General features: G+C 46.4%; 7 protein-coding genes across 7 annotated transcripts in view; 4 read left to right on the top strand and 3 right to left on the bottom strand.

Annotated features, from left to right (window-relative positions):
- LOC126557483 (3-phosphoinositide-dependent protein kinase 1) overlaps nt 1-17,089 on the top strand; it is a 386,951-nt gene that overhangs the window by 284,113 nt on the left and 85,749 nt on the right. The gene's annotated exons all lie outside the window — the stretch shown is intronic.
- On the bottom strand, nt 2,314-5,613 carry LOC126559708 (conserved oligomeric Golgi complex subunit 1). Its single transcript, XM_050215879.1, has 3 exons — nt 5,451-5,613; nt 2,892-5,364; nt 2,314-2,481 (listed from the first exon to the last, which is right to left on the bottom strand). The coding sequence occupies exons 1-3, from the start codon at nt 5,588-5,590 to the stop codon at nt 2,314-2,316; spliced, it is 2,781 nt and encodes a 926-aa protein (XP_050071836.1). The 5' UTR covers nt 5,591-5,613.
- On the bottom strand, nt 5,977-6,811 carry LOC126559099 (flavin reductase (NADPH)). Its single transcript, XM_050215209.1, has 2 exons — nt 6,676-6,811; nt 5,977-6,597 (listed from the first exon to the last, which is right to left on the bottom strand). The coding sequence occupies exons 1-2, from the start codon at nt 6,746-6,748 to the stop codon at nt 6,059-6,061; spliced, it is 612 nt and encodes a 203-aa protein (XP_050071166.1). The 5' UTR covers nt 6,749-6,811; the 3' UTR covers nt 5,977-6,058.
- LOC126559436 (uncharacterized) lies at nt 7,042-7,493 on the top strand. The gene is made up of 2 exons (XM_050215595.1): nt 7,042-7,258; nt 7,336-7,493. The coding sequence occupies exons 1-2, from the start codon at nt 7,042-7,044 to the stop codon at nt 7,491-7,493; spliced, it is 375 nt and encodes a 124-aa protein (XP_050071552.1).
- LOC126556865 (Golgi apparatus protein 1) lies at nt 8,050-12,014 on the bottom strand. Its single transcript, XM_050212403.1, has 5 exons — nt 10,576-12,014; nt 9,493-10,342; nt 8,563-9,310; nt 8,385-8,491; nt 8,050-8,306 (listed from the first exon to the last, which is right to left on the bottom strand). Exons 1-5 carry the CDS (start codon nt 12,012-12,014, stop codon nt 8,139-8,141), a joined length of 3,312 nt encoding a protein of 1,103 aa, XP_050068360.1. The 3' UTR covers nt 8,050-8,138.
- On the top strand, nt 12,727-16,909 carry LOC126559449 (U7 snRNA-associated Sm-like protein LSm10). The gene is made up of 3 exons (XM_050215610.1): nt 12,727-12,863; nt 12,940-13,057; nt 16,769-16,909. The coding sequence occupies exons 1-3, from the start codon at nt 12,727-12,729 to the stop codon at nt 16,907-16,909; spliced, it is 396 nt and encodes a 131-aa protein (XP_050071567.1).
- On the top strand, nt 14,181-15,799 carry LOC126557697 (5'-nucleotidase domain-containing protein 1). The gene has a single exon (XM_050213558.1). It carries the CDS (start codon nt 14,196-14,198, stop codon nt 15,795-15,797), a length of 1,602 nt encoding a protein of 533 aa, XP_050069515.1. The 5' UTR covers nt 14,181-14,195; the 3' UTR covers nt 15,798-15,799.

The raw sequence follows: 17,089 nt of genomic DNA, 5'->3' as shown, positions 1-17,089 counted from the left end.
CTTTTAAATTGGATTGGAGGATAAACAATCTATCCTTTTTCTATTTTCTGATATTTCACATAACGAAGGTGTTTATAAAGATCGCTCCTTGAAAGTGGTCGAAAACATGCCGTTGGTTCTCGGATGCTTATAAAGGAATTGAATTTCAATGACATTAGGACATACTAACGCCCAAAAAGATATTAGACCACAAATACCGATTAGATCCCTTAGTTGAGTAAGTCATTAGATGGTCGGTATGACCTAACAGGTCATTAAGCCAAAAAGATTCCTTAGATGACTAAGTTGCCTACCAAGTGACTAAGGTCTCTTGGTAGACAAAGTTGCTTCTAAGTAACACCTTAGACAACAAGATCTCTTAGACGACGAAAACCTACGGACCCTGATGACATTTGACGAACAAGGCGCCTGTTGGACGCTCGCTTCAAGAATAAAATTGACTCCAATGGCACCAGACGATCTGATCCAAGCGATAGTCTTCAAAAATCCTCCCAAAGTTGTTGAAAGAAATGAAAAATAAGAATCTATTAACAAATATTTCTCTGCAATACGGCCTGGCCGTCCCTTATGAATAAAAAAAAAAACAAACAAATATTTCTCATTTTGTGTAACTTCCTTACTGATCTCTTCAGCGATCACTTCAAGGAGAAAGGCATTATGAAGTCTTGAAGTACACGCAAAAATAATGGTTCTTTTTTCCCAACCCAAAATGTGATACAAAGTAATCGATTATTTTTGCTAAACTTTGTTAGCATAATTTAAATTAAATGTACACATTTATTCAACCGGACAACCATGTTCTAATGTGGTGAAATGTGATGTACTTCCGCTTCAATTTTTCGTCTCTTTTTAAAAAAATTAGCGCCAAAGTCTGAATGGTTAAGGTTTCCACCCCTTTTTCCTTTGGCTACCCTTTACAAGGGCGCTCTACAAGACAGTCCTACAAAGCGCGGTTAATGGCCTTTGGCAATGGGCCTACCGACACACAGTCAAATCACCTTGGCTTGGCAGTTACAATTACTAACAAATTTTCAAGTTCATGGCCGCCTCGTTCATGTCCTCGAATACATTTTCCAAGCCGGGAAGATGATTACGGTGGGACATCTCAATGTCGTGCGCGTCACTATGTTTGAATTCCCTCAATAAAAGGGAGAGAGAGAATGAGCGTACACGGGATTAAGATAATCAACCGTACCCGGTTGTGACTGGTTTGCTATTTTTAAGGTACAAAACCTCATAATGTGTTGTGGTGGTGTCAAACAATTTAGCAGATCGTCGTCGTAGGGATGACGACTTGATATTGTTTGGCGCGAAATTGGCTTGCGTTATCCCCACCATCCACTACTAAAAAGCAAAGCACGCTGCCAGTTGGTCCGGATGTGATCAACCAGTACGACCAGTTGAATTGGATCCTTCCTCGGATACACATCGCAACAAGCTCCAAGTTTAGTGTTAAAAAAAAAGTTGATCATACTTCATCCTTAGCAGACAACAGTACACAGCATGGGCAAAGGAAAGGGAGGCGGTTCTGGTGGTGGTGGTGCTGGTGGCCAGGGTGGTGTAAGTAGAGTTTACAGCAAAATCAACAAGCGACACAGGCAGAGTTCGTGGTATTCTAGTTCGGACATTGTTTCAGAAAAAAGGCTCAGCAGGTGGCGGTGCCGCCAAAAGTGGAAATGACGCTAAAGGTGGTGCTGGCGGTGGGAAAGCGGCCGGAGACAAGGGAGGAAAGAAGGGTGGTAAAAAGTGATGGATCGTCGGTCGACTCCTTCCTCGGACAGACGCTTACCCCGGCGTACTTCCGGAAGCGATAGCAGCAGCGGATTCGGGACAAGGCCACGCGAAAGGGAACCCCTTGGAATTCGAATGTGATTTGGACTGTGACGATTTTGAGCGTTTATCATTGATGTATTTATTTGGTGGCTATTCCAAAGAAAAAAAGGGATGCTGCCAAACCGAAAAAAATCTAACCTTGCAAAAAAAAAGAGGCAATCAAGTTAAAATAGTTTAAAACGATGTACCGTAAGCAATAGCAACACAGAACCAATCCGCTGCTGTATTATTTTCCATCTCTTTCGCCATTCAAACACAATCAGACACAACAACAAAAAATTGTCATCTTTTCATGTAAGACAAAACCACCCAATCTATCTATCTTTAAGATTGTTTTAATATTATTTTCCTGTACAAATTGGAAAAGAATATACAATTTAAACATTCAACGGAAATAAAAAAGAAGCAATTCAAATGACTTTCCTTTCTACTGCATCTACTATCTTACCCTTATCGACAGGCTCTCGCTTTCCTTGTCGTTTATCGGAACCAATCCTTATCCAAACCGAAGAAAGCGGCAGCTCCTTTGGCGTAATTCTGTGCCGTAGCAGCTGGTGTGATCTCTTTCGTGGTGGACTGTTTCGATGTGCCAATGGTAACGTTGGCTTTTCCCGTTTCACCATCACCGGTTGTTGTTTTTCTCGAATCCTACAAAACAAAAAAACGGAGGAAAAGACGCATTAGTTTTTGGGTGTATTGGTCAGCCAAGCGCATCCGATTTAATTTTAGAAGCATCGCACATTTTTCATGCAGTCATTTGTCAGCGAGCCAACACGGAGAATTTAGTGAAAATACTTTTCCCAATTTTTGAAACACTTAAAATAGGTTAGTAGAAGAACAAAAACCAAACAGCTTTCACACAATCACACTGAATAAAAACCTTAACCATTTTGAAAGTGTCACACTTTGGTACGTGAGGTGAGCTAAGAATATTAAGACGATCGAGTAACTGTCTGAAATAAAAATAGTCATCAAATGGCACGGAGTCATCCTTACATCGATTTTATCCCCATTCCCACAGATACTCGAGAATTATCCAATCGGAAAATAGCACCTACCTTAGTCGAGAACGTTTCGTTTTGCTGTGAAGAGCTGCTAAGCCCAACCGTGTCCACTGCCGTCATTGGAGCCGGTTCCTTACTGACGACCGGTAGCAGCGGGAACCACACCATGTTCAGACTGTTGCAACTAAGTGCAAGAATGTTCGGGTTTTTATCCAGCACTGCTGCTGAACTGGACGACAAATCCGTTCCAGCTTCACTGCCCACCATCGTAGACAGCTGCTCACTGTGACATATGAGTGCGCCAAGAAAGTGTTGCAATTTAACTACGGATCGCTTAACGTTCGCATTCAGATGCGTGTAAAATACGTCAAAATCGAACGGATCGATATAGGATTTTAAGCGTCCAATTAGTTCATTGAAGCTCTCGTTTAGCTGCTTCTGTTCGCGTCCGATAAGCATGAGCTGAAGGAATCGTACATCGAGATAGAACTGTAAGGCTACGGTTTGATTCTGCTTTACGAACCCGTCGTCAGCTAAAGCGGTGTAATGGGTTAGCAGTAAACTCGCCAGCCGTTCGACGATCAGCAGCATGGTTGGACGTGGAATGGTCTGTGGGATGGCATCGTTCAGCAGTTCGTGGACGTGATGTAGACATTTCTGTACCGGAAAGCTTGGTTGCGACGGAACACGGATCGTCGATTGGATTGATTGGTTGTTTTCATCGTTCTCCTCGATGGTAACTGTCTCCCAGACGGGAAAATCGTTCAGGAGAGTGCTGTACCCCACGGCTACCGGTAGCGATGGCCAAAGTTGTTGGAATCTTTCCACCCATAGTGTCCAGCATTGAAGACTTTCGTCCTCGAGCAGTCCGGCCACTTTCGACCATCGTTCCGGATCCTCCTCCGAAACAGCCATAGTGGACGAAGACTTCCTTCCCGTAGTAGACCAGCTCTCGGACAAGGCGCCGATCGTTGTCGGTATAAAACATTCCCTCAGTGCTGGACACAGTTCTCGTACGGCTGTTAAAAATCTCGCCAACATTGCGTACCGTTCTACGGTCGGTTCAAACTCGGCCGATTTTATGGCCGTTATCAGTTCAGCAACTCCTTCTACGCAGCACTGGCGAAAGTAGGTGAGCATTTCTTCAATTTCGACCCGACTTGAGGACGAAAGAAAAGATCCAACGTCACGCGTTAACGTTTGCAGCCGTCCGTTAAGTGAATCGGTAAGTCCAACCAAGAACGACGTGTATCCTCTAGCTTTCATCAGCAATTTCCGGCTGGAAGGAACCGAACGGTCCAGAGCTGTTTTCAGATTCATCGGAACATCATCTAGCGTTTCCTTCCACACGAATACCTTCAAATCGATCGGCTTTTGGTTCAACAAATTCAACACATCCACGCGCGTCTGTTGAACCGTTTCGATCCAGGCCGACTTGATGATGCTTTGCATGCGTTCGTTTATAAGCCGCTGGTAGAAGGTGGCATAGAAATCCGTCCCCTCCGGCAGACCCAATCGCCCGGTAATGGTTCCCCAGTTGGAAGGTTTTTCAAGCGCGATCGCTTGCATCTTTATGTCGTGCAGTGTTTTTATCGATGGCACCAAACTGACCAAACGTTTCAAGCGTCCGGCGACGGCTGTTTCGATACTACTCAGAAATGCACTAACGGCGGCACGAATTTTCTCCTCCTCCAAGGTAATGCGTTCCAATCGTGGCCGAAACTTGGCAATCATTTCCGGCACCATTTGCATTATCATCGGATCTTCCGATCGGATCAGTCCCATCGTCGGAGCCGCCTTGTCGCCGGTAATGTGCTGAAGCTCGCGCTGAAACCCACCAACCCGATCATTGTCCGTTCCATCGTCGAGGAAGCATTCGTAAAACAATCGCACCGTACCGATCAGTACCTTCAGGCTGGCGAGCAATTTATCCTTCACCTTCTCGTACACGGTTTCGCTTTCGTCCAGCACATCGAGGTACGCTTTCGAGCGTCGTTCCGTAAACATGGACAGTGTTTGCTCTACCGGACACGATTCCAACAGTAGCCAACTGGCTAAGCTCTTGGAAGCGACTGCTACGGAAAGTTCTTCCCGACCGAGCGACTCCCGGCAGGCAGCTTCGATTGTGAAGAAAAACTGACTCAACACTTGCCACTGTTTGGCGGCCACCGGGAACTTGCGCATCGTGTCCCGTTCCGTGTCCAAGCTAAGGCCCGTTGAGATGTGACGGGCAAAGATGAACAGTTGCGTAGCAACGAAATAATCCTCCCGATCGATACTGCTCCAGATCATCTCAGGCAAGCTGGTGAGCAGTTTGATCTGTACGATTACACCGTGGAAGTTGTGGTCACGGTGCTTCTTCTGCATCCGCTGGTAGTCGGTGCCGGTGCGAAAGCCGATCAAATTGTGCTCGTTCAGCTGCTGGCAGCGTACCGTAATGCGATCGATATTGCCGATGATGGAGCCGGCCGTGTGTTTCATTTCACCGATCGTATCGGCTGCCTTTAGTAAATCACGGTACCGTTCGCTGTGTGTCGGAAGGATGTAATTAAGCAATGAATTAAAAAAACACACAAATAGGTGTGCCTGTTTGTGAGCAGTCCCCCAACGTACCCAACCATCGTTCGAAGTTCTTCACGCTTCAGCTCAATCTCGTTGAGCAACCGCTTATGTACGAGGTCGATTTCAGCTACATTATGTTGCTTAAACAGTTGATCAACATCGATGTTTAGTAAATCAACGTTTTTCGCCATGTTTGGCGTAATTTTGTGAAGATAGTTTCGTTTTCCTGCACCGGAATGGGGTGCCAACTCGTCACTAGCGCAGGCTACTACTGCTGTGTGTGTGATGAACGAAACTATTCACAACAAACATGCTACTGACAGCTAGCGGTCGTCAACGCTTGACTAAGGTTTGTAGAGAGCAAAATTCAAAAAACAAACAAAACAGATAAAAAAGGCGGTTGCAAAAAGAACAAGTTGGCTCCTTACGAGCGATAATAATTGTGCAATCTGCCTGCATTTGTAGACCTACAGCTGCAGGATTAGCTGCCTGTCATCAAGCGATAAGAAATTTAATGATTTACACACTTTTTCTTCTGCTGATGCAAAATGATGCATCTCACCAATGCATTCCTTCGCTCAAGTGAGGTGGATTATATTTCGTGCAAAGAACAAAGTTTTCAAGAGCAACGCTACTACTCCCAAACCATCTCGAGTGCATCACTTCACCGTACAAATGCCGATAACCTTGCCCGCGTGTGCCTCATCGAACAGACAATCCACCAGGAACTGGCCAAGATCGAGCTTCGAGATGGACCTCGAATGGCCGGGCGATTTGTCGTACGCGGTTTCAAACTTTGCCTGAGGCTCATCGGCGATGTGGGGCGGCAGTACCGCTCGATACTCCAAACCACAACCCTTCACCGTATCCAGCATGCGGCGGTGCTCTCCATTGATGTTGACAAAAATCGCCGGTACCTTGTCCGGTTCCATGAACAGAAACGAGGACAGACAGACGGAAAAGCGCTTCAGCGACGCTTCCTTCATGGCTGTGATAATGTTGGAAATACCATCCGACAAGGCCGTAGTTGGTTTGAGATCGTTGCGTGTACCGAGCACCACGCATACCAGCTCCTGACCGGCGACGGCCTTCCGCACGTCCGCCACATCCGTTACATCACCCTTGACCAGTTCGACCTTTTCTTTGAAATCTTCCGGAACGGTCGCTTCGTTGCGTACCAGCAATCGGACGGTTAGACCTTGGAATCAATTGAGAATATAAATTAATGACCCTTTTCTGCACACCAGTGGCCTATCCTCGGCTTGCTTCAACTTACCTTTCTTGAGGGCGTATCGTACTGCACACTGGCCGGTCATGCCGGTACCACCGAAGAACACGATTTTTTGCATTATTCTTCTCTAAAGCAGAGACTTTGCAGTTGAATCCGATCAAACTGAGCAACGGCGATCGTTGCGGTACGTTGAATTGCGGAAAAAGCCGTACGGAAAATTGCTTATCACTCGTTATCTCGTACGATGTAAATGCAAACAGCCACACATAGTGCAGGTTGGACCATTGTGTAGCGAAACTTCACATTGACAGGAAGTACGGCGTTTTTTTTATCAACTGTCAAACTAGCACTCTTCAACTGGCACATTTGTCTGCGACATTCGAACCGGTGTGTAGTATAATTTGCGGAAAGATGTCCGAACTCGAGAAACTGGAGGAATCCCTCGTCCAACTGATCCAGTGTAGCCATGAAGCTGATGTGGCGTTTGATGAGGAATTTTCCACAAGTGACCCATCGAACGAGCCGGAAAAATCATCGCGCATGCAGGTACTATCACAAGCCACCGAGAAGCTGACCGAATCGTTGGGCATCTTGCATGAGTTCGAGCTGCTGATGTACGACCAAATTTGTAAGTAATCGATGTAAATTTTTCACTTACGAAAACAACGAATTCTCTTAATGTACTATCCGTTCTCTTCCTTTCAGCATCCTTGCAAGTTATCTCCAACGAACTGGTGCTCAACTCTTTGCACCTGCAGGAACAATATTGCGAGTTGAAAGAGCTGGGGAAAAAGTTGAAAGATATCACCGCAAAATGGTATGAGCCCGCCGAACCGATTGCCAATACGATGGAAGCTCTGTAACCCCGGAATAAGTTCATAAATAATCTATCTCTAGAATTCGTTTGTTTGACTATTTTATTGACACATCCGAATGTCTGCAAACACACACATTACACTCTGTTGGTTTGAAGTAAATGTCTGCCTTTTTTCCAAAACTATCTGCCTTTGCTCTATTTTTTCCTTCGTTTTTTGCACTGTCGGAAGGTATAAGAATGTATAAAAGTCTCTTGTTCTTCTGCTACAACGTGCTGCCTGATACGATTTCGCTCTAAACGCTATACATAATATGTGTCTTCCATGCTTTCTCTGATTTGCTCTTCTGCTACTCCATTTTAAGGTGTTTTGTTCGTGCCACTCCCAGCACACGAGAACACACATTTTTGCCTGCCTCTACAAATATGCTAACTAATATAATACACGTAGCCTGGCCTACGATTGCAATGCGCCCATTGGTGGCCATCTTAACGTAGAAAATCCTTTTCCACCACTTGCCCCCCAAATAATAGCTGCACATCCGGCACTGTAGCTGGGCGGGAGACAAGTCGCCGTCTCGTATCTGCACCCGGCGTGTATCATTCCTTAGCTCGCTTTAACACATAAGTAATAACACAGTCTAGTAATTTGAAATGGAAACTGAAAACATACCGGTCGTACTCATGATGTTGACTACTTGTTCTTCAGTGCCATCGTACGGTGCGTCACGCGTCCACACAGCAGTCCGATGATGAAAATAATGCCGATAAAGCTACAGAGCACGATCAGGAAGTAGTGCTTCGATGGGGATGCAACCACCTGATCGTACAGCTGATGGAAGCTTTCCGGTGGTGGAACAAACTGGAAAAGGAGAGGGGCAAATGCAAGGATTAATGCTGGGCTGTCTTAATAAGTCCCTAGAAAGTCATCCATACTCACCGCAGCTGCATTTCGGAACATCTCCAAACGGGTTAGCAGCTTGTTTTTGCAGTCATCTTCCAGTGCTTTGCTTTCGCCTTGTAGAATTCCTTCGAGACATTTTAATACTGCAAAAGGAGGGAAAATCGTAATGAATATCGCGAACAGCTTACCAGATTAAAATCTCTCCAATACTTACAGCGGCCATTGCCACTTTGGATGTGGGAACAGTACTTCAGCAAATCCACCGAACATGCCCGCTGTAGCAGCGGATCGGCATAAATGTCCGCCTTGCCCTCCTGAATCAACTCGGCCACCTCAACCTTGCACGCCCGATTAATGAGCTTCTTGTCGAGGAACGCTTGCTTCAAACACTCCTCAACCGCACCATGATCCTCGTTCGTGTCCGTCTCCGATACAGCACTACACAGTACCTGTATCTCATCGTGACACACGCTCTGAAGCAGTGGATTAAGTTTATAATTCAAAGCCCGCTCGTGCAACACCTCCGTCATCTGTTTTTCACACTCGGGCAACAGTTTGCCCTCGCGGAACCGAATCTTCAAACAATCGATCACCTTCCCATTTAACTCCTCGTTTTGCTTCGCATTTTTTATGATGGGCGTACAGTATTCGGCAATATTTTTCGAACAAGCTGCCTGCAGTGCCGGATTGAACCGGTAGTCTAGATTCTGTTCGATCATTCGATTTACCACCACCAAATGGCACCGATCATCGAACAGCGTTTCATCTTTGTGCAACTTCAGGCAGTGCAGCAGTTTGGCCGGTTCGGTATCGTGACAGTACTGTCGTATCATCTCCCGGCAGGTGTTGAGCAGCGTATAGTCCGTCGCACTGTCTGTTAGTTCAGATTTTTTGATCGAAAATAGCTGATGATGGCAGGACTCGGTAAGATCGCCGTGGTGCGTTTGCAAGCATTCCAGGACCTGTGGGGAATGAAAAAAAAGTTATTTTTAGTCCTGTTGGATTTCCAACTACCGAGAAAATAAAATTCAAAATAGCAAACAAAAAGCGAACAAAAATGGCAAAGTGAAAGAACAGAAGAGATAGAACAGAACAATAAAATGAACGAGATAAAAGCGATCACACTTGCATTGTTCGTATTCACCTGTCCCGAGCCGTGTGGTATCTGTGGACAGTGGCGCGCAATGTCCTCCTTACACGCTGCCTTCAGCTTCGGATCAAAGTCAATGTTTTCCCGCTGCTGGTATAGCTGTGCCCGGACCTGCTGCCGACACTCCTTCGGGATCGAGTGTTTCGCCTCCTTGATCGTATCGTTCCGCATCACTTCACTCAGACAAGCAACCACCTCGTACTTGGTCGTACATTTGCTACAGAACCTCGACACATGCAATCGACACGCTTCCTTGAACTTGTACGTAAAGTGGAAACTTTTAAGGGAAATGATTTGAAAATGTTCAACCGCCGCCCGACACTTGATGTCTTCCCGCATGTCCGGCAAGTTCTTCGCACCGATCAGACACTCCATCATGTCACCTTCGTCGCGACCCGTTTTCAACACCGCCGCACAGTGCTTTTCCATCGCATCGGCACACACGGACATGATGATCGGGTTCAGCTCCACGTGTGCCGCTTCCTCTTCGGTGTAGCGGGAAACGGCCGCTCGGCACGCTTCCTGTAACTTTTCCAGATTATCCTGCAAACACTGCATCTCCTCACCTTTGCCCGTTTTATCGAAACAAAAGTAGGCCAGATCGTCCAAACACTGATCCTCAACCTCTGGGATAAGATCGACGGATTTGGCCCGTTGGCGCATAACACGCTTCACTTCCTGTAGACATTCCGGCTTCAGACGCATCTCTTCTTTCTCCGGGTAAGCGTACCGATGCAGGCAGGGCAGTATGAGTGGACCACGTTCCGGATCCATTTGAGCCGTATCGAGATCAGCCCATGTTTTTTTCGCTTTACAAAACCGAATAGCATCATCCTTGCAGTTGCTGTTTGAATACAGAAAAAAAGGATGAGAATAGTGATGAGAATTACAACTTTTTTTACAAGGAATTAATTCAGTCTGCTGGTATTTAATTCTGAATCTCAAAAGAGTTTAAGCAATCCTTGCGATTCGATTCCCCCCAGGCGACTACTAACTCCTTCGGAGTGAGTTTTATAATAACGATTCCCAAAATGAACACTCTAGACACTGTTCTTGCCCTTCAATTTGATAGCTTACCGATAAAGCTGAGGATCCAACTTAAAGTCTCGTGCCACAAAGTACTGTATCTGCAGCAGGGCCGATTCACACTCCACGTTCATGTAGTTTGTGCCGAGTTTTTCCATCAAACACGACATAACCCTCGCATCGCCACCATCCGTATCGGAACAAGCCACATCCACGACCGGTTTGCAAGCCTTCCGTAGTACCGGATCGACACGCCAATCTTCCCCAACGTCCGTCACCTTGACCAGTGTTTCCAGCGCACGCAAGCAAAGGTCCGTGACGCGACGATCCTTTTTCTTCTTCAACCGGGCATGCTCCATCAGACAGTGGATCGTTTTGCCACCGGCGTCCAGATTGCTGCAAAACTTTTCAATATCATTCTCACACCCGGTTAATATTTCCGGCGACAATTTATAGTCCGTTAGCAACATTCGCCGGTGGTCGTTAATTTCGGCCACACATTCGGGCATCAGTTTGGTGCTGTTTTTCTGCACCGCTTCTAGGCAGAGCAGAATCTGGGCCAACCGCACATCCTTATCGTCCGACACGCCCCGCCGACAGCGGTACGTTTTGATGTCCTCTTTGCAGGCCCGCGTAAGACCGCGCGACACCTTGTAATCGTGCACTACGAGCCGATCGTGGCGCAGTAGCTGCTGTTGGCAGTTTTTCGTCATATCCGGATCGTTGCGATGTTTCATGAGACATTTCAGCAGCTGCGGCGACCCGGCCGGAAGCGATTGGCAGAAGCGGAATACATCGTTCGAGCAAGCCACGTCCAGCTGCCGATCGAGCGTTAAATCTTCCGATTGTACCTCGGACAGATGAAGCACCTCGCGCTTACACTCCTCGTTCAGATTGTCCAGCGAGTTCTGCAAGCAGGCGACCGTTTCTCCTTGGGACATTTTGTCCCGATCGTTGCCAGTGGCAACGCGCCCACAGCCTAGCGCTTCGATGTCGCGCGTACAGTGCGCCAGGAACCGCTTGATGAACCGGTAATCGGAGAAGGCAACCCATTCCAGGCGCTTGATGTAGCTGATACACCCATTGCCTTTCGCAACGGCTCGATGATCGATGATGCAGGCTAAAAATTGTCCCGGTTCCTGGCTCTGAGAGCACGGGAACTGGGTGTAGTCTTTTGGGCATCCTTTTTGGATCATTCGCTTGAGGTTAGCGTCGTCCATCAGGGCGGTCGTATGCAGCCATATCAAATGTTGACATTCTGGTTCAAGACTGTCGATCTGTTCCGGGTGAAGCGATTGAACGCACTCCAGAGCTTTGATGTCTTCCGCGGCCAGTGCACTTTTAGCGCAGAGTGTTTTTAACTGCGAGCAAGCTTGTTCGTCGATGAGTTTCGCCGGGCCGGCTATTGGCACACCCGCCGCTTGGCACTGTACGGCAACGGTAGCGACAAACACCACCCATACAATTGTTTGCGTGGTACATACATCCATTTTGATACAAGAGATACAAAACGGACCAAATCCGTGCACCCGTTTTACGTTAATGTACCAGCTCCGGCAATGGTTCCGCACATAATCAAACCTGCAAATGCACTTCCACTGATGGGATGGTGGGGATCTATCTAGTGATCTATAGCACCGGCACGAGAACTCTCGATCACGGTGTCTACTTCCGCGTCGAGAAAACGGTGGCCACAATTGAATCCAAAAAGAACAAGATACGAAGACGTGTCAATTGTGTGTGTGTGTATTTATTTATTCGTATCACAACTTGTAATTGCAGGTTCTTGCGCGATTACAAAAAAAGAATCCCAAGTTCATTGACAGTTCTAGCTAGCGGCATCTTTATAGAGGCGCTTTTGTCTCGTTGCCCAGCATGCAACAGATGAAAAAGGGTTTATTGTGGCCGTGTTTGGAAGAGAAATTAACAGATTCGTATATAACTTGATTTGATTTGAAGCGATAAATTATGAATGTACAGATAAAAGACACCAGAAGAACGGGAAAAACAAGTATGGAGGGTGTCATCCAGGTGACTGTTGGAGAGATGCAAAAAGAACCGTTGTTTACACCTTCTTTGACAGTCGGTACAAACCAGGATGCAATGTAAACACAGACCCGGCACAAAGCGGGACAAAAAGCGTCTTCAGATTCCCTCGTCTTGGTGGTTTGGTTTGTACAATTATTACGCGGCGAAAAAACGATGGAAATGAATCGAAAAGAAAAGTATAATTCCGTCAACTATCTAACGGGACTTGCCCAGTGTATAATCCGTAAAAATACATTGATTGAGCTGCAGAATGATACCTCGGTGGCGGGAAAAGTTGTCGGTGTTGATGGGTATGTGTCGGCACGTATCAGCAATACTGTTCACCGGTAACGTATAATGCAAGGATGGCTATTCTCTCTTCCGTAGGTTTATGAACGTTACCATGGAAAATGTGGTTTACATCGACCAGCTTGGCCAGCAGTATTTGTTGGACAATTTTGTGATTTACTCCAAGTACATCCGATACATACACATCCCAAAGGAGGTAAGTACAGAGTAAAATTACCTTTGTTTTCTGCTTTTAGTAATATGAGGCACAATTCCGCAAAATGTGATGCCCCAAATTGCAAACAATTGAGGAAAAAGGTCACGATATGCGCACAGCTGATCCGTTTGACAGCCCACCATTACGACGGTTGCGTCCTTGATCAAAACAAAAACAAATTTCATAGCAAATGTATGTGTGTTGCGAATGATTTTAGTTGGCAAGAGTTTGTTGCTGGTGCCAACTGCACAGTACACGTGTGCCAGGTTTAGTCGTTGCAGTAGACGTGCAGCAATGCAGTAGGGATTTCGATTTGAACGAGATATCAAGACGTCATCGTCATTGAAAGGCCCATCCCAGCAGCATCCGACGACGATTGTGACAGTGAATACTAGACACTATACCAGTGCTAATTCGAATGAATGAATCCCACTACTCACACGGCACGGATACAAATCTCGTGATCCCCTCTTGAGCTACGGTTGCAGATTTATTTCGGGAACAGTGTGAACCCAAACACGATACTGTTGAGTAATTCTGAACAGCGCTTTGGTGGTGGATTAATCGATACACCCACCCACCTACCGTGCACGAAAGTGTGCTATCAAATTCGAGGTCAACACGGTGCCCACATATAATGGTGTTAGAGGCATTGAATTTTTAGGATTGTTGATTGACCTGATTGAGTTACGTAAAAAATCATACTCGCTAGACAGTTGCTATAGTGCGCTGACAACCGAGGCCACGGAGATCCGCAACGGTGGTGGTTCTATCTCGAACAATGCTTCCCTTCGCTTACCACCCACCTGCGCGTGTATGAAGCTTGCTTTTGTGGTGTTGTTTTGAATCAACGCGGCTGAAGGTCTGGGTGTTTGTTTTCGTTTGATATTGCGGAAAGTGTGAAACGGCTAGAAAAGGACACGGAAGAAGATAAGGAGCCAAGCGAGACAAACGTACAGCGCACTTTATTGCAGAACGCCACACGAAGTCACGCGGTCGAGTACATATTTGCGTGATCGTCCGGGCGAGAGAACGGAACAGAATACGCGCGTGTGCGTGTGCGCGCGCGAGGCACAATGCTTTGGTGAAGAGTGTGAACAGAAATAAATCTCGCAAAAACAGTGCACGGGGGTAAAGCATGAGGTCGTCGGTTAAATTTGTGGCCCGTTGTGGCACCAGTGCGGGTCTGTTCGGTGCCAGTGCCAGTTCGTCGGGAGTAAGCGCAGCAAGTGTGCCGTTTATCCGCGCGTTTGCCACCAGCATCACCACTACGAGCAAAAGTTTGCATTGCGTGTTGCCTCGAGCAACGGCAGCTGGCTGTCAGGTAAACTGTCAAAACATTGGCGCCTCGTTGTGTTGGCGCACGCTGCCGTGTTGCTACGGGACCGGAACATCTGAACGGTTTTATTCGCGCTACTCTGCCAACCGCATCATGACCGGGGCGGACACATTTAGCTTTGCCGACTACGACTGTGTCGGGTTTGATCTGGACAACACGCTGCTGCGGTACAGGATCGGTGAGATGATCGAGCTCGAGTATCGGACCGTGTCGCGGTTTCTGGTGGAACAGCGTGGCTATTCAGGTCGGCATTTGTTACAACCGCTCGACAAGGACTTTCTGCAACGCGGGCTGATTATCGACTTTCAACGGGGTAACATCCTGAAGCTTGATCCGGACGGTGTTATACAGCAGGCGACGCACGGCACGAAGCGTATGGCAGACGAAGAAATCCGTGCCTACTACGGTGACGAGAAACGGTGGGAAGTGACGAACGAGTACTGTCGGAATATGTTGGTGGCCTGGAATGGGCCACTCTCCGAGCAGATACGGACGGTGCTGGATTATTTCGACATTTGCGCGACACTTTTGTTCGGGCGCGTGATCGATACGTTGGACGAGGAGGCCCATGAACGCATCGGTCGGTATAACGTGTGGCCGGACATTCTCGATGGGCTGGTGTACATGTACTCGCGTGATCATTTCGGCGCAAACATAGGTGGTTATTTCGAAGCCTTGAAAGCTAATCCGGAACAGTACCTGCAGAAAGCTTCACCGGAGTTGATCCGTTGGCTGCGGGAGCTAAAGAAAACGAAAACCACCTTCCTTGTGACGGGTTCGCATATAGATTTTGCGAACTTTACCGCTTCGTACGCGTACGGACCGGATTGGCCGGAGTTGTTTGATGTGGTGGTTGGATTTGCGAAGAAACCGGGCTTCTTTACGGCTGGAAAACCGTTCGTACGGCTCGAGGGCCATGATGAGACGGAACCGCTAACGGCTGGACAGTTGGAACGGTATGGAGTTTATTCGCAAGGAAATTGGCGCGATTTGACGGTGTTGCTGGGTAAAATTTGCCACAAATCTGACCCACGCTATCTGTACGTCGGGGACAATCTGATACAGGACATGTACACACCGTCTAAGTATACGACAGCGGATACGGTGGCGATCGTGGAGGAGATGGAAGCGGAAGGAATGCGTGATTGTGATGCCGGACATCCGGACGCACCGTACATTGTGTCCAAGTTTTGGGGATCGTTCTTTACGACACGATCCGGTCCGGGCGTTGAGGATGCTTCGCTGTGGGCGGGACTTATAAAGCAGCACGCCAAAATTTGCGTTCCCTCCATGAATGAGGTGGCCAAATATCCGCTCGATCATTGTTACAATAGTTTCACGGAGAATGTTAGCTGCAACGGTTACTATCCGGCCGAGCCGCTGAAGTTGGTCAACAATTGAATTGACGGCGCTTTGCCTGCCACTTATCATTGTTTGTCCCGTTTATGATGTTTCCTAGGGGAGGATCGTAAGTGGAAGATGTAAAGAGTTTTGGATGGACATTGTGTTCTTTGACTTGGTTACGCCAAGGGTACTCAGGAACGGCCGAGGCGGTGATAGCAGATGGTAAGCAAAAAGACAGGCAAACTATCCTGTTTATGGTTGATGCTGATATGCTAACGAGTAGATCGTTAAGAAGAATTCTTTGTTATCTTGCTAGTGATAGTTTCCGAACTATATATACAAACACTCAGAAAACCTATTCAAACCACTGTATTATGAGTAGCTAGGCTTCTTTTAAATAAGCTACCAACCGTCTCTGATACACCCCAGGCTATGATTATCTGTAATTTCGTGAAATCAAGATAAAACAAAATGTAAAGTTGTTGGTTTTTTGCGATAACATAAGATAAATGTTAAATCCTTCTGTCCTGTAATTTATAACCATACGGTCCCCGTTTTTGAAGCACGCTTTTATTCCCCTGAACCATTGTAGCCATATACACCATTCAGTTGCGATCAGAACAAACAGAAAGATCAGCACAAGAGGGACGAAAAATGCAGAAATTTAATTAATCCCGTGATAAAAATAATATTCGTTTTCGTGCGACGCCATAGCAAGGGTAGCTTGAAGCTAAGCGTGTAATGTGGTAGAAATAGCTAAAAGCTCTGTGTAATATTAAAGATTAAGTCCAAAGAACAGTCTGCTGCAGTTTTATCTGTCGATACATATTTTAAAACTCAGTGAAGCTATTAAACAAACAGAACAATAATCTAGCAAATAAAAGTTCGTAGTATGTGCCCCCTATTTCCCTCTTGTAAAGCCTGTCGAATTACTGAATAAAATAACTGGCAGTTAACACGTTCTCCTACCTCTTAGAAACATTTTGCTAATCATATACTTCGTTTGATTCCAATTCTCTTTTCCACAGATAAACATGAAAGCGTCATTTGAGGATTATATAAATTCGACCAAAGGAAGGAAAAAACCGGTCGATAAGAAACTCACGTTTAAGCAAAAGCGCGCCCAACAGGCCCATTATTCAACGCTGGTCGAAAACAAGATGGTGTGAGCTTGGTAATGTGTACAGCATTTTTTTTAAAATCCTCCTCAAAGATAGATTATTTTAACGTTTATTGTCAATCAACAACACGCGCACGTGTGGTTGTTTTGTTGCTTAAGTGGTACGCTTTACTCTTCCTTCGAGAAGAAGATAAAAATACAATTGATTAGTACTGGAGACAAAATACAT

This window comes from Anopheles maculipalpis, chromosome 2RL, assembly GCF_943734695.1.
Source record: "Anopheles maculipalpis chromosome 2RL, idAnoMacuDA_375_x, whole genome shotgun sequence".
NCBI classification, from domain to species: Eukaryota; Metazoa; Arthropoda; class Insecta; order Diptera; family Culicidae; genus Anopheles; species Anopheles maculipalpis.
This window is presented reverse-complemented; position numbering and strand designations above follow the sequence as displayed.